The sequence below is a fragment of the Macrobrachium nipponense genome, chromosome 1 (genome assembly GCF_015104395.2).
Source record: "Macrobrachium nipponense isolate FS-2020 chromosome 1, ASM1510439v2, whole genome shotgun sequence".
In the NCBI taxonomy this organism is placed as follows: Eukaryota; Metazoa; Arthropoda; class Malacostraca; order Decapoda; family Palaemonidae; genus Macrobrachium; species Macrobrachium nipponense.
The window spans coordinates 8,515,216-8,533,164 of NC_087200.1; the positions used below are offsets into that span (position 1 = coordinate 8,515,216).

Consider the following 17,949-nt stretch of genomic DNA (forward strand, 5'->3'; position numbering starts at 1 on the left):
ATCGCCTCTTCCAGTATGACCTCTGGCAACAGTAGTTGCCGACTCCAAGATATCCCCATTCCTCATTGCTAACAGGGAATCCAAATCCACATTGCGGCTTAGTCTAGCCAATGCTGCATCTCTCCTCATTAGCAGGATATTTGCCCAAACATTGGCACTTACGTTTGTCAGGTACGCAATCGCCTTGGACCCTGACTGGTAGTAATCTAATGAACAATGGTTCATCCACTACTTTCCTTGTTGCTTCCGAGGATGCAATTTTCGCCACTGCTGTTGACCAAAGGTCTAACCAGGAAGCAGCCTGAAAGACAGAAGAAGCTGTTGCTTCTAACGTAGCAGCCTCTTGGTACGTCATCGAAGGGCACTCCATTTTAACCTGATCCAAGGTTAATCCAGGCCTTAACCTTACAACATTAGGGTTCATTTGTCTAGACAGCAAAGGGACCTTCGGTGTCGTATAATATTTCCTTTGCTTTATCATTGGAGGGGGAATAAATTTAAATGATCTATTAGATCTTAAGGAATTATCCCTCCCTGCAATCTTTGCGTTTACGTGTTGCAAGACCGATTCCGCATGACTCGAACAAGGCAATTCATACGACACCTTGGTATCCCTCTTTAGTCCAAACGCCATGTCAATTCCAGGAGGAAGCATACTGGCCGGTGTTTCTGTCTTCTCCGAAAGGCTATTGAATTGACGAATCAAATCAATAACCTCTGCATACGAGGCCAGAAACTCTTGGTTTTCTCCTTCCTCCGGCTCTAGTGTACCACTCTCCGTCACGAGGGATGTTGTCTCGCCTCTATCTTCTGACAGACGGCCCGGAATTCCACGGCCGCCTGCCCCTATGGCCGCGGTCTCTTTGATCTTTGCTGGCCGCTGTTGGCTCGATCCCGGATAGTCAGCAGGGGAACGAGAACGTCTCACTCTTTCTCTGCTCACGGATCTAGAGCGAGAATCTCGTCTAGATCTCCAAGATGAAGGCTCCCTTAAGACAGAGGTAAGTTCGTCTCTATTAGCATTGGCATCGTTTTCGACCTTCTATCCAGACGGACACTGCCTTCCACGAACGTATCCGCCGAGGTTGCCGACTCTCTATTTTTCGTACTTTTAATAGGAGCCTTATCGTCCTTCGTACGTATTTTGAACGGCCTTACGGGCGAAACTGGGACCTGCATTCCATCCTCTGCTGCACCTTTCGCCGCCAACGTCGCTTTTACCAGAGGTATCGCAGTTTTTGCGATCCGAACTGGCAACTCCGCCTCGGCCGCTAGCTCGCGGCCGTCACCTCTCTCGTTTGTTCGGACTCTTGCGAACGGCTTCGTCTGCCAACCTTGTGCTTAATAGCCACTGATTTTCCGACCTTCTTGCTGACTTGGAAATGACAGTCTTGGTCCGAAGAAGAGGAAGAATTGATTCTTCTCCTCTTGGCCCGAGGATCCGCCAGGAACTCCCGAATCCTCCTCCAACGCTTGACTGGCGCTCACCGTGACGTTATCGGACTTAGCGATGACGCTGAACTAGAGGAAGAGACGAAGAAGGCGAATCACACCTTTTTCTTTTTGTCTCTCTTATTCATTCTCTCCTCTATATCCTGTAATTTCTGCATTACAGTTTGCATTGACGGGTCAGAAGGCGTATTAGCGTCTGGGTGCAGCGAAAAGGCCGAGAATCGGTCTGTGACGTCATCAAGCCTGCCATCTCAGAGTGTGACGTATGTGTGACGTCATCCCTCTCGTAGGGAGAGACTGAGAGGTTTCTGTTGGCAACCGCACGTTTTGCTGCCAAACTACCTCCCACGTTCTGCATCGCTGTAAATACTGAGTGGGATGGTGAAGCCGCGGCATTAATTCCATAAATTGCAAGCCCGGGGGATGAGGAACATTCAGCGCTGCCGGACCCTGCTGGAACCGTGACGTCATATAATGCGCAAGCAGACCATCCAAGGTTGGTACGCCTGGTAGGCCTAGCGCTGACCACGTACCATCTAACCTATGCGCTTGAGTAGCAGGAGCCTGGAACAAAGATGGCGGATCTCCCCCCTCTACTTGCTGGGAACAAAGGAGAGTGCAAATTATTCATAAAATTACCCAATGCCCCTCCTGACGTTTCCGATACAGAACCGCTAGGAGAAACCGAAGGGGTATGAGACAATTCAAAAGCAGGTGGAGAAACATATGGAGCAGCCTGGTTTATTACCGATACAAAAGAAGCCGGTAAGGTTTGGTCATCCAAAGATGGCGTCACCCCCTTCCTTTTGTATTTGCTTTTCCCATAGAACTTCTTCCACTGTTTCACCGACCAACCGCGACAAACAGAACACGGATTAGTAACCGTACATACGTTTTCCCTGCACCTACTACACGTTGGATGAGGATCCGTCGACACCGAAGTAGGAACCTAGAACATGGAAAGCCACTGACTCCTGGCATTTCCTTTGTCTCCTCTTCAAAGCGGTAGACGATCCCGATGTTGAGGCAAAATTCTCCATCATACCACGTATACACTCTTACCACACACTGATCACACTTGGAGAAAGAAAAGGAATGAAAAATAAAAAAAGGAATGGATAAAGAACAGGCAAACTGAAAAACCGGCTTTAACTGAGATAGACAGTAACACGTCTTATCTTAAAGGCGGTAGGAAAATAACTGATGGGTCACAGGTAGCCGTGGGCATTCTGGGTATACATGCCCCGTGACCTGGTATAGATGCCATTAGTCACTGGATCTCACAAGTCGTATTTTAATTCTAACCGTTTTCCAGCTTGGCGCTAGTAAATCCTAATGTTAAGACCGAAGGTTTGTTTCGTGTATGAACAATTAAAAAAAACACAAAACACTGACACCTGCATACACCGAAATAGTCATGACCTATCCACTGAGAGTGATGGGTGCTCCAGGCACATCGTACCCCTTGGCTCTCAAAATCAGCACCTTACTGAAAAGGCGAAGAGATAGCTTCCTTCCATGATGCCATGCCAGTCACTATAAAATGGTCTCGAAGTATCGAAAAATATCGTCACTGTTTAAGCTTTCATAAAAATATAGTAAGAAACAAAGATCACTTATGTTTTTGGTAGTTCAACAGTAGAATGGGGGTAAAGAGCAAACAGTGTTTGAAAACTAAGGAGGTAGAGGCTGTTTTTGATGATGAAACATCAGCTTTCACCTTCAAAGTAGGCAAAAAGTGCTCCATGCACTGAGTGTGACTCAAAAGCGAAGTCCCATATAAAAATGGAAGACAATACATTTAGACAGAGGAAGGGCGGAATTACTGAAAAACTCCAACTGGACAGAGAGCTTTCTATACTACTTCTGAGCTGTGGAGCACTACCGAGTGCTTGTAGCAAGAGCTAGAGCCACATAAGCTAGGTGTCAGGAGGGCTAAGGACTCCGGAGCTGGCAGACAATCTGACCATGCCTAGTCAACTGAGCTAGCAAGTCGTTCGTCAATTTACTCTGTAAGGCAGTCAGAACCTCCTTCACAGTGTCTTGAGGGAACAAATGCAACTTATCGAGGGATGAAAACAAGAGGGTCAACTTCTGAGTAACTGCCACCAGAAAGCTAGGCTAACTGATTCGAACCATCTGTAACCACTTTATAGGCACATGAAAGAATGCCTAACAAGTCTGAAGAGAGGTCCTCTACATGTAATGGACAGTCCTCTATCTTCCTGGCTAATGCACCAACTGTTCATTCCATTGGGATCTCCTCCAGGAAGAGGAGAGCACTAACTTGGGAAGGCAAGGATCAGAAGGAAGCTTCCTCATGAGGAAAGTGGAAGAAGGCAAACTGGGAGGCACTGGTACAAAGAAGTCTGAGAAGTTTGCTATAAGAAACCTCAGAAGGCTAGAATATGAAGAGGCAGGAGCACTGTCATGATCTGGATCTTCACCATAAGAAGAGATGGATGACAAAGATTGATTCCCCCCTCTTGGCAACAGACATCTTCCTCTTAAGGAAGCCTAACCAACACCCAAGTGTCAGCAAATAGGGGCTAGCGAAGGATCCCAGTGTCAATGAAAATGGATGAGGAGAAGGTGGTGCCAGGCGTCCAACAGCTGGCACCAAACTACCAATAACTGGCAGTGGGTGAGGTGTAGAAAATGCCAAATATGACGCTCATCAGTAGAATCAGTACTATCTTGATGAGGAGCAGAGTCCTGATCCACTTCCTCTTCGTCGGGTGACATGAGCAACAAGGTGTATTTCCACCTTGAGGAGCGGTAGCCTTCTTAAGAAAACCTATCAGATCGGGAAGTTGCTGATGAAGTGGAGCTAAAGATGAATCCTCTAAACCGGTGGTTCTCAACCTGGGGTCTGCAGAGGTAATCCAGGGAGCCACAACCCTGAAGTCAAAATTATATTTAATATATATAAAGTATATATATATATATATAGATATATAGTTTTATTTACTATTCTTTGCATTTAAAATTCGAGTATGAAACTGACATCTCAAAGATTCAAGACTATCAAAGTGGTAAGACCGGAGCTATAAACATCCAGCACAGGATCAAGCTTCAACAGGTTCTCGCTGTACGTACAGTAGGAACGTTTTTAAACTTCTGAACAGACAATGGCATTCAGGATTAGGCTGATGTGATTGGAGCAAGTTCATAGTCAGTGTGTATGTGTTTGATTACTAGCTCTGATATTCAGCTCCATCAACTCAATCAGTGACCAATTTATTGTGAATATCAGATCGTATGATGGACTGGTGGTTAAAAACCGAAGCACGTTTATTTGTTGAGGCAATGAAGGTGAACAGAAAATTTGTCCAATGAAAGTATGAAGCCAATCAAACTTTGCTGACATTATAAATTGAAACATAAAGAATATACCACTTTCTTTAAAATTCCGAGTATGATATCCCTGAAGAAATAAGAAGCCTTTTCATTCAGTACATATTGGCAAAGTTTAAAGAACTACAAGAAAAAAACAAGATCACGAAGATGAAAGTGATTCATGCCTTTCAGTCTTGTGTGTCTTTTCAATTTTCCTTCTAAAACTCAATTTCTCCATAAGTACATGCTCCTGAATATGAAAGCTTAGTTATATTTGTTGTCACCAAAGACGAGAGGTTGAAAGCATTAGACTGTTGTGTTTGTTTGTTTGTATGTTGTTTTTACGTTGCATGGAACCAGTGGTTATTCAGCAACGGGACCAATGGCTTTACGTGACTTCCGAACCACGTCAAGAGTGAACTTCTATCACCAGAAATACACATAGTAGACTGTTGTGGTGTCATGACTGCCATTATTTTGATAGCGGTTTTGGCTATGAGTCATCATGCTTGATGGAAAGCACGAGGTTGTTAATGATACTCTTGTGACCACGACAAAGACCCAAAACACTGTGGCATTGTTACATTTTACAAGGATGTGACAGTCCTGGGTCAAAGATGAAGTAAAAATTAATCTTCTTCTCATGACACGAGGACCAATCACAAAGTCCATGATTCGAGCGTTCCCCAACTCTTTCGCAGCCGCATCAGACAAAGCTTCCATCAGTCACTTGTTCAACATTTACAACTACTTCTTGTGCTTTCTTATAATAGGGATGTGACAGTCCTGGCTCGAAGATGGAGAAGAAACTATTCTTCTCTTGGCACGAGGATCAGCCACAAAGGCCCTTATTCTCCAATGATTGATTGGAGAGCACACTGGTGTCAACATCACCAAAGCTTGTGTTGATACCTAAGGAGAAGGAGAACAAGAAGAAGGAAAGACTTGTGTTTTTTCTGCTTGTTTTTTATTTCTCCTAACACTTGTAATTTCTCCCAAAAACGTGCGTTGTCACTGAATCAGAAAGCACAGTTGTATAATACTCTCGTACACTGAAGAAGCAAATGTGGAAACATGTCTTTGTGACATCATGATGGGTGCCATCTTTATGACGTCACTGAGCATCCTGAATGTGACGTCAGCACTTGACAGGAAGTGTAAGGCTGTTGTTGTTATTCCTGTAGGCATAGCAACCTTAACTCAAAATGCTGAGGTGTTGTACTATCTGCTTCTCTACAGATGTCAAAGTATCTGACTGCCATTCAGTGAAGATCAGGGGTAGAAGGGACATCCACAGTGAGGGACCCTGGAGGGAAGAGCGACGTCATATAGCAAAGCAACTGCCCTTCTAGGGTTGGTACTCCTGATAGGCTTTATGCCGATCGCACAACCCCATTAACTCTGTCTCTGCATCCAGAACAAAGTACAAGATGGCAATGCACAACCCCTCCCTGCAGGAAAAGGAGCACAATTAGTCAAAATTCCCTGCCAAAGCTCCTCCTGATACATCCAAGATATGAATCCATATATGAGCCAGATGGGATATGTGAAATATCAAATAGTACAGGTGGCGAAGTAACTGGATCTGAACCTACGACCTACTACACGTCAGATGAAGCCCTGTGCACTCCAAACATATCAGGGTATTTATCTGCTTTTTGTGAGACCCACGAAATCTTATTGAAGCATGAGAAAGCTCCATGGTCGTAAAATTGCCCGGAAATTCCACACACAAACAGATTCAAAGCAAACAGGGGGCAAACTAAACTGGCTTCAAAAGGACAGAAGAAAAGCATGTCCTCACTTAAGGGCGGCAAGAAAATAACTAATATGGTCACAGGTTAAAGAGGGGTATGTGGTTGGCTCCACATGACTCGTGACCAAGCACAGATGCCAACAGTCCCTTGCATACACAATTTATTAACTTTATTGGTTTCCAGCTGACGCTAAGTTATTTATCCTAATGTTAAGACCGAGGGTTTGTTTCGTATGTGAACAAAATTGGATTAGGGATCCATTTCATGTGGAAGTATAAGGTATAAAAAATTAACAGCAAAAGAAGAAAATACTAGTCAATTTGAACTTGCATGTGACTCTTCCTTAAGGTCAAGTTTCAGTCATTATGACTTAGCAGACTTTTGGTCACTTTTGGTCAAGTGTGAAATATGAGTACCTAGAACTGGCTACTAAAGCCCTGAGATTCTAATACCATTTTCAACTACATATTTATGTGTGCAGGCCTTCTCTCAGTTAGCGTGTATAAAATCCAAATATAGAACTAGGCTAAATGTAGAACTTACTCTGCACTTAGAGCTATCTCTCATTAAACCTGATAAGAGCTATCTCTCATTAAACCTAAAATTAAAAATTTGGTATTAAACCTTCTCTGGTCCTAGCAACTTTTGCATTCACATTATCGACAAGAATTCTAACATTTCCATCTGGTATTTCATCAATGACATTTTGGAGGTCTATAATTTTTTTCACAGTAATTTTAGGTGATGCCTTTATAAAGATGAAAACTGGAGAAGCCCCAGAGGACCATCTAGAATACCAAGTGACTTGAGAAAAGCAGCAAGAGCATCATCCAAGAGCTTACTAGAATATTGAAAACCTGATGAAGAAAGAGACAGGACCAGAAGAACAGGAAAAGAGCTCTACAGTAATGGTACATAGAGATGGTTATATGATGCAATGTGAATAATAGAGGAATATGACTACATGAGAATGATACAAAAAGACTGGAAAAGGTGCTGGAGAAAGGCTGCTAAAAGAGGCAGTTATTATTGTGAGGCAGCTATAGGAAAAGTACCACATGCAAATGAGATTATACAGGTACACAGTCCTTTAGCCAAAATCCTTGGGGCCAGATGTGTTTTGGTTTTTGGAATTTTTCAGATTTCGGAACTGTGGAGTCAGGAGCATAAACAAATGTCATTACTGCAGCAAAAACATATAATTTTTTTTATTTTTTCAAGTTTTTTTTTCATAGTAATTTATTCATTACAGTTTATTATTATTTATATATACTGTGAATTTGATATAATTAACATAATCAGTAATAAAATAGTAGGACAATTAAGGCTACAAAAGTAACAACAATCACCATTTGTGACTTCAGATTACGGTGGAACCCCAGTTTTCGTACGCCTCTCATTTCGTACGTTTTGGTTTTCGTACACTTGTTAACACTCTATCCTGGGCCCAGTACATGACCAGGCCCCATATGAAGTGCCCTAACAGAGCATTCCATTTCCTTTCATGACTCATTCTGGCTTCATTTCTCGCCTAACAAGCATCTCTGCACTTGCAGTCCGCATCACCGCATGCTTCTTGTTTTGTGCAATATTTTACAATAAAACTCATTGCAAAGCAGTCATCATGGTGCCCAAGAAAGGTGCAAGTGCCCTTTCGTTGAAAAAGACCAGAAATACGATAGAATTCAAGAAAGAACTTGTAGCGAAGTGTGAAAGTGGGATGTGTAGCTGATCTCGCTAGGATGTACTGTAAGTCAGTGTTGATGATCAGCTCTATCCTAGCAAAGAAAGATGAAATCAAGCAGCTGATGTTGCAAAAGGATCACGTCATTATCTAGACAGAGATCACAACTAGTGGATGTTGAAAAGCTGTTGTTGGTGTGGATCAAAGAAAAACAGGTTGTGGGGGATAGTATGTCTGAAGCGATCATATGTGAGAAAGCGAGGACGCTGGACGTCAATTTAAGTAAGAAAATGCCAACATCACGTGCTGCTCTTAGTAATTTCAAGGCCAACAGAGGGTGGTTTGAAAAATTTAGGAAGCGTACAGGCATCCATAGTGCCAGTAAAAAACTAAGTGGGGAAGTAACCTCAGACAGTGCCACTAAAAAACCTAGAGAAGTAACCCCAGAAAGGTTCATGATACCTGAAGTCCTCCTGGTAGGGGATTCCCTTCCAAACAGTAACCCTCTCTTCCTCCCTCTCTGTCTTCCATACACTAACAAGTCTTCCATAAAATTAAATGTTCATTATTCAATTCATTATCCATTTATATATATTTATCACATATTTTCTGTATATAAAACTGCGTTTATTCCCTGGAACAGGGGTCCTGGAATACATTAAAACTATTTACATTATTCCTTAAGTGAAGTATTATTTCGGTTTTTGTACGTTTAGGATATTGTAGGAGGATCCAGAATGGTTTATGTACGAAAACCGAAGTACCACTGTACGTTCAATTTTAATATCAAAGGTATCATTGTGAAGAATATTTTTTCTTCTTCTAGAATCACAATTTTTTTAATATTAACGATACTTTCCATCTTGAAAAATAACTTCGAAAAAATGGTGTAAACAATGTTGCTATTGGAAAAAAGTAACTTTCAATTAACCCTTTAACGCCGATTGGACGTATTAGATGGTGACAAAAATTGTCTGTCGGGTGCCGAACCGACGTACGAAACGTCGACAAAAAAGTTTTTAAAAAAAATTCATGGAAAAATAGTTATACAGGGCCTACTAAGCGAAAACTTTTTAATCAAGCGCCACGGGGATGCTGGGAGTTCACGGATCAAGCTGTTTGTTTTGTTTACAATCGTTACCCAGGCGAAAAAGCGCAAATTTCTTTCTTCTCGCACTAAAAAGCATCAGCGACACATCTCAGAAATTATTATTTCGTCTGACATAATTTTTGCACCATTTTATATTTAGCCGTTACATTGAGTTTTATATATGAAAATGAGTGCAATTTCATGTAGAATACAACAAAAAAACAACTCATGGTTGTAGCTTTTATCAGTTTTGACATATTTTCATATGAATAACAATAAGTGCAAAAATTTCAACCTTCGGTCAACTTTGACTCTACCGAAATGGTAAAAAAACGCAATTGTAAGCTAAAACTCTTATTTTCTGGTAATATTCAACAATTTTCCTTCATTTTACAACAAATTGGAAGTCTCTAGCACAATATTTCAATTTATGGTGAATTTATGCAAAAACTTTTTTGTCCTTACATCCGCGCAGTAACTCTTCCGAAAAAATCATAAATTTTTTCGTCCGATTGTCGTTATGTTTGAACAAATTTATATTAGCGGGTTACATAAAGTTTTATATATGGAAATGTGCGCAATTTCAAGTAGAATACAACAATAAACAACCCATGGTTGTAGCTTTTATCAGTTTTGAAATATTTTCATATAAATAACAATAGGTGCCAAAATATCAACCTTCTTCGGTCAACTCTGACTCGACCGAAAATGGTGGAAAACCGCAATTGTAAACTAGAACTCTTACATTCTAGTAATACTCAATCATTTACCATCATTTTGCAACAAATTGGAAGTTTCTAGCACAATATTTCAATTTATGGTGAATTTTAGAAAAAAAAAACTTTTTCCTACGTCCCTGCGGTAACTGCCGAAAAAATCATAATTTTTTTCGTCGATTGTCGTAATGTTTGCAGAGTTTTATATTAGCCGTTAAATAAAGTTTTATATATGAAAAACAATGTGTGCAATTTCATGTAGAATACAACGAAAACCAACCCATGATTGTAGCTTTTATCAGTTTTGAAATATTTTCATATAAATAACGACAAGAGCCAAAATATCAACCTTCCGTCCAACTTTGACTCGACTAAATGTCGAAAAACGCAATTGTAAGCTAAACTCTTACATTCAAGTAATATTCAATCATTTACCTTTATTTTGCAACAAATTAGAGGTCTCTAGCATAAAACTTTGATTTATGGTGAATTTATGAAAAAAAAAAAAAAAAATGTTCCTTACGTCCGCGCGTCCGGGAACTCTGCCGAAAAAAAATCAGGATTTTTTTTGTCCAATTGTCGTAATGTTGAACCCCACTTTTAAATTAGCCGTTACAAAGTTTTTTACATGAAAGTGTGCGCAATTTCGTCTAGAATACAACAAAAAACAACCCATGGTTGTAGCTTTTGATAGTTTGAAATATTTTCATATAAATAACGATAAGTGCCAAAATTTCAACCATTCAGTCAACTTTGACTCGACCGAGATGGTCAAAAACGCAATTGTAAGCTAAAACGATTACATTCTATTAATATTCAATCATTTTACCTTTTTTTTTTTGTTTTTTTTGCAACAAATTGGAAGTCTCTAGCACAATATTTTGATTTATGGTGAATTTATGAAAAAAACTTTTTCCTTACGTCCGCGCGGTAACTCATCCAAAAAAAATCATACATTTTTTCGTCCGATTGTCGTAATGTTTGCACCATTTTAAATTAGCCGTTACATAAAGTTTTATATATGAAAAATGTGCGCGATTTCATGTAGAATATAACAAAAACAACCCATGGTTCTAGCTTTTATCAGTTTTGAAATATTTTCATATAAACATCGATAAATAGAAAAAATTTGACCTTCAGTCAAATCTAACTCGACCGAAATGGTCGAAAACTGCAATTGTAAGCTACAACACTTACAGTCTAGGAATATTCAATCAATTACCTTCATTTTGCAACAAACAGGAAGTCTCTAGCACAATATTTCGATTTATGGTGAATTTATGAAAATAGCTATTTTTTACGTCCACGTGTTACGAATTCATGCATCATATTGTGATAATATTTTCTCTGTGTTGCTTTGACCGTTTTACAATTTTACAATTTGTTATATACAAAATCATCGCAATACAACGAAAAAAATTAACTCATTAGCTTTAACCGTTTTGCTCACAGTGCGATTTGTATACAATTATATATGAAATATTTTTTTCGCGCTGTCATATATTCCAATATTTATATAAGATAACGATATTTTTTTCATTTCTGATGGTTGCATCAGGCAATGAAAAAAGTGAGCCAAAAATGAACTCTTAATCTTGAAAATTAAGCGTGCTGTGATTTGTTGACAAAAAAATTTTTTCCGCTTCGGCGCTCACGATTGCTAATGCCGCCGGCATACGGGAGACACTTTCGGAAATACCCGGCTCGGTGTTTTAAGGGTTAACTAGTAACACAAAAAATGCATAGTGCCATTAAGTAGATAGATTTTACTTCATAACAGAACAAAAATCATGAAAATATCTTTAAAAATTACCGAGATATCGCTTTTTCAAACACGATTTCTGGCGTTATTTGGATTTTAAGAAAAAATTGCGGTAGACCTTTTGTATTGTGAAGGCCTCATTTCACTAGCATATATTATTTTCGACAAAAACATTCCATAAAAATGCAAAAAATATACATATGGTAATATAATAAAAATAACTGTAAATCAACTTGAGAATTTTAAGGGTAAGTAGTAAGACTATAAAATACATTTCATCATATTGATCTTGGAGAGGGTTGTTCTTTATTGTCACTGACATCATAATGAACTTGCAGTTGTACATTTGAGGATGGTCCAGGAACAGGATTCGCTTGTGGTGACGCATCACTACGACACACTAATATCATACCACTATATTAAGTTAAATTTTGGTTTTCATGAAGAAATGTTTATATAAAATCATAATTTTGGCAATGTTCAAACTAAGTGCCTTCCACATGATGTCTATAAATAGAACAGAAGGAGAGGGATGTCATTGGATGACAAGATCTCCATGGTAACCAGCCAGACAATCGGGTTTTAGCTGTGTTTTCTGTCTTTGAAAGAATGTTTTGCTCATACGATGGACAATGACATAAGTGCACGTTTAGAATACAGCACATAATTTTTAATAGTATATGTATTTTACTGATTACATGAATTATAGAATGGATTCTTTCTCTTTGCTTTGAGTGCAAAATTAAGAGATTCTTTAGTAACAACATTTTTTTTTGCTTCAGAAGATATTTACTAATGCTGCTTTGACATAACTTCAAAACAAAATTCATTTCTTTAATCTCTCGAGGAATGTTAATCCATTTCTTTAATCTCTCGAGGAATGTTAATCCATTTCTGTTTACCTGCTGGTTACACCTTTCATAGTCCATGTGACTGACAACAAATTTTTTTTTCTTTTTCCCAAAGATGAATTACCTGTACTCAGGGAGGTGCACATAGGGAGGGCTGCAGGGACTCAAGACCCTGCCCTTTGCCCTCTGTGAGTAAAAAGTGCCCTTTTGAGGAGAGAGAGAGAGAGAGAGGAGAGAGAGAGAGAGAGAGAGAGAGAGAGAGAGAGAGAGAGAGAGAGAGAGAGAGAGAGAGAGAAAATTAAATAAAATTGAGCAATAAGCACTTTTTTTATTGTAGCATAACTCTATAACTGCCATATGTAGTACAACCCAAGTTCCCAACACTGTACAGATTTCACAAGCACTTGTAAACAAAGTTAGTGATGTGAAAAGATCACCACTAATTGACCATTCATTTGAAACTCTTGAGGCCTATTAGCAGAGGCCAACCTGTTTTTTTCCCATTTCCCATTTCTGGACTAAATGCAATAGGAATTGCAAAAACAATTCAATCCTGGGGTCATTACACAAGTTGACAAACCCAGAAGTATGGAGGGGAGCAACAGGGAATGAGGCTACCAAAGAGACATTGCAAACAATTTCCCATTTCTATGATTCTGAGCAAGAGCAAAAGCTGCTGGCCAAACAGAGTATTTCACACATCTTATGAGAGCTCAAAAAATTATGTGAAGGCACTGCTTGACACAATTAAAGAAAACAACTTGGAGGAGGTATTTCCAACTTTTGTCTATTTTTCTATAGATCTATGCCACAATACCAGCTACAACTGGCTACAAGCTTTTGGAGAGAGAGAGAGAGAGATACTATCTTGGGATTTTTTTTTATTAATTAAATCTTTGGATTTTCTGTGGTCAATTCTTGGGATATAGTAAGAAAAATAGTTTGAGCAGCACCACACACCCAATGACTCGGGTCAGCCATCAGCATGCCAAACCACCACCTTATGAACTGATGCTCTACTTTCCACAAAACGTTTACGATTTTTAAAATTTCAGATAAAGGTTTGTGCACCTGCACCATATTATTTGTGGATCTTGAATAGACAAATAATCAAATGGCCATTACAAAAGGGGTGGGGCAAAAGAAACTTAAGCTAGTGATGTTATTCTGACATATCACTAAATCTAGCATGAAGACAGGTAGCTGTATCAGATGAATTTAAGATAAGTTAGTGTCCATCAAGATCAGTACTGCAGCCTTTGTTGTTTATCATAGTCACGGAAAAAACTAAAAAGGGGATTTCAGGAAGCTGCTTTATGTAGATGATGTAGTCATAACACTAGACTATGAGGAAGAGGTGATGGAAATATGTAACAGGAGCAATATTGGAATGGACAGAATAGGACTGAGAATCAATCAGAGCAAAATAAAAAATAGGACTAAGAATCAATCAGAGCAAAACAAAGTTGTTATGGTTATGATGTAGGGTTTAAGTTTCCGTACTCTGTACCATGTATGGAACACTGCACCATGTATGAGTCTCATAAGAGGTGCTCAGGATTACAAAAATATACATGGGAGAAGATTTCCAATGCTCAAAATAAATTATTACATCAGAATCCTGCTGAGACAAGAGGGCAGGTCTTAGAAGAGGTAAAGGAAATATGGTATAAATGATTGCAAACTTATTTTCAGTAAATTAAGTTTTGAAAAGACCATACTATCAGCATAACACTGACATTGGTGCATGCTATTTCTAATTAAGCAAACCCACAGTATAATTCACAAAATACACAAAGATAATGAGTGTTTCTAACTTTGCATAATAAAAGAGCAGATGCTAAATTAGTACTTGCATAACCAACAAAGAAGTAACCTTAAAAAACTTACCCTTAGTTTATTTACAGTTCTCATCCAAGGCAAATTACGTTTATCAATGGTATACAATTTCCTATTCATAACGGCTTCTACATAAAGCATATGGCCTTGCATGAAGTAAATAAGCTCATCTCCCATCTGAGGGAAATATGGTGCCTTTTTAGGAAAAGTCTCTGTCAACCATTCAGGAGGGCGGAATTCCTCTGGAATCTCATCCGCACCACCACTAATTTCTGAGAGGTTTGGCCTAGGTCCTCTTGGCTAGAAGAAATGTAATATTGGGTTAAAACAAAACAAAAATCTGAAATAATCTACAAAATATTTGTATCAGTAAATAATATGAATGATACTACTTGTTGACATAAAAATTAACAGTACCATTGATACTCTACTGAATATTTTAAAACATTTAGTGAGATCTTTGAGGCAGTATACCTTCACATCGTCTAATGCATGATCCTTGTATATAGTCTTCATGATACTAAAAAAATTATAATTGATGATATACATCTACGCATTCCAAAATGCAGCACATTTTTACCTGTCTTTGTACACGTTGATTAACTCTGGCAGTGTTTCTGCTTTCTTCTAACTTTTCATCCTCTTCATCATCCTCATCTTTATCATTTTCTTCAAAATCAGATCCCCTTTTCTTTCGCTTTCTTTTTCGTGGGCTTTTCTTCTGCTTGTGTGCAGTACGTTTAGGAGGCTCAAGATTAACTCCAGCTTCAGCTGTCCAATCTGAGTAGTCTGTAGATTGTTCATCAGAACTTGAGGATTCTTGAAGTTCATCATTTTCAATTTCTGATCCTGAAGAGGTCTTTGGGCTTGGTGAACCTCCGGCATGATCCTGAAAACCAATTCATTTTACTGGAACCATATGTCTTTTAAATCCTCATATCAAACACCATTCATAAATCTGTATTAAGAAGCAAGACTATGCATATCTTCAGCGCCATTCAATCATAACCATGTGAAACTTTTAAATGACAATGACTCATTTTTCAAGACTGCTTTTTAAAAAAAAATTAAGAACAAAAATTGATTTTGGGAGCTACTAACAAAATTTGGCAACAGTGCAAAATCAAACAAAAGTCCCTTACTTATCCATCACAATAACTTTATTGCTTATTCATGGTAACTACTTTCTTGCTAACTTTACATCTGCTTGGCGTATAAGCAAGTTACTTTTCTTGCTGGGAAATGTCTGCGATCATAAGTTTTGTCCTGTGGGTTTGTACTTTGGCTACCAGCTATTTGAAAAATTTATTCTTTTGCAGTAGTATTTCAACTTAATGTTGTCCACATTATTGCCTCTTCAAAGGCAGTGCCAGATGTACGTATCTAACATTCCCGCTTCTCTGGAGGCTGTACCAGTTACACCTGTTGTGTTGTCTTCTTTGAAGACTGTGCCAGCTGTAGCTGGCACTCCTGCCTCTTTGGAGGCTACATTATGTATATCTGGTTCTTATGTTTTCAGTGGAGCAAGTGTTGGTTCTCTTCTCCAATATTTAGAGGGCGCCAAAATATGCTAAGACAAGCAAGACATATTCTCTATGTGGTCTCTTTCCTCAACAAAATGAGGATACAGCAAAGCGTAATGTTGCAACAAATGCCGACCAGCCTGAACGAGTTCCTCCAACTCCATTTCAAACTCTTCTTCTGCCAGGTAAGCAAAAGAGCTTAATGGATTGCTCTTTCTCCGCAACCCTTGGTGACAGAAAGCGACACTTGTCGATAAGAGGTGACAGCAGCTGAGTTCTGTATCGCATCCACCATGACTCTAAGAACTGTATTGCATCCACCACGACTCTAAGAAAGGAAGACAGTTTAAGTGACTCAGGACTCGGCCAAGTCCGCACGACTCAACAACGTCCATACAAGTCAACGACGTCTGCACGAGTCAACTGATGAAAAGGAAACGAAGTGCCAGAACATGGGAAAGATTGGGAGGCGGTGGGAGAGGAGTTACAACTCTCCCACCTCACCCGAAAGCGAATGTACATACTGAAAGCATTCCTATACAGCCACTAAAGAAGCAAAATGGCAATATGCACAAACACTTAGAAAGCGCAAAAGAAGTTGAGCGCAATTTAGTTTTCAGGGCTGACAGCCATGATTTCCCTTGAGTAATTAGCACACTGAAAAGTTTGAAATCTATCAAAACTTATCAACAACATTGCATAGAAATAACAAGAAAATCCAGAATTATGTGCCCAATTCAAAAAATCTATGCACTGGAAATAAAACAGGTACTGACTAACCCTCTAGGTACTCAGTTATTTACACTACTTTAAAAACAAAAAGTGGGAAGAAATTAATTATCAATGATAGCAAGAAATTGAACTGAAAAAAAGTCAATGTAGAAAACTTGCTCCCATAGCCAAAGCAAACCAGGGGAAGTCAATTTACTATGTACTGAATGATTGAATGATGAAATTTGAGCTATAATCCTTATTTAAGACAGTGAAAAGAGGGAGTGAGTGGCTGAATAGCAAAATAAAAGGATACAATAAATAAATAAAATTAAGTATGAGGACAAAAAAGGTGAAACTGGGAGAAAACTCCACCGCTGCACTATGTAGTAAAAGTTTGAGAGGTTGAACAGCAAGACAGAGGGAAGCAAGAATGGATATAAAGTAAAGGCTACAAACTGGGTACATAGCTTGGGTCCCAAGAATCACTTAAAAACAACCCTCAGTAACGCTTGCATGTACTGAATGAGGTGAACTAGCAGTACTAAACCCTATGGGGTCCATGTAGCATTGACAATGCAAACACACTCAGAGTTACTAGGTGGATCTTACTACCTGCTTATGAGCTGAAGGCACACATGCCCAGTCACACTAGCTATTAGCCTTCTTCCTACACAACACAGGAATATTAATGTGTTTGGGGATACTTGGACCATGTTAGAGCTCTGCATGACTGATGAGTTGGTCATGAAATAAATTTGCTCTGAATGGAACAAGAAAACTAAAAAATAAACCTTTCTTTTATAACACTTTTTAAACGTCATAAAAAAACCATGTAAGTAATATTCAAGACAAAATTGACAGAACATACAATTCTACACCATTATCTAAAAATTTCACAGATTTATGTAAAAATATACTGGTGTAGACCTGTATATGATTACACAGGTTAACATTAACAGACGTTCAAACCTATCCTTAAAAATCCTATCTACAATACTTAGATAGTTATTAACCCTTTCTAGTTAATCAAATAACTGACTTCTGTAAGGATAATTTTCTTTATCAAATACTTACTTCAGTTTCATTTACGAAGTGATTGTAACATAAAAAATGGAAATTATTTTCTAAAAGAAAATGGAAACAATTTTCTAAAAGAAAATGGAAACAATTTTCTAAAGAAAATGGAAACAATTATCTAAAAGAAAATGGAAACAGAGTTAAG

At 38.7% G+C, this 17,949-nt stretch overlaps 1 protein-coding gene across 1 annotated transcript in view; it reads right to left on the reverse strand.

Annotated features, from left to right (window-relative positions):
- Positions 1–17,949, reverse strand: part of LOC135218682 (bromodomain and WD repeat-containing protein 3-like) — a 282,487-nt gene that overhangs the window by 186,358 nt on the left and 78,180 nt on the right. The window contains 2 exon segments of the mRNA XM_064255131.1: positions 14,542–14,790; positions 15,071–15,379. Of these exon segments, the coding sequence (XP_064111201.1) occupies positions 14,542–14,790; positions 15,071–15,379 (558 nt within the window).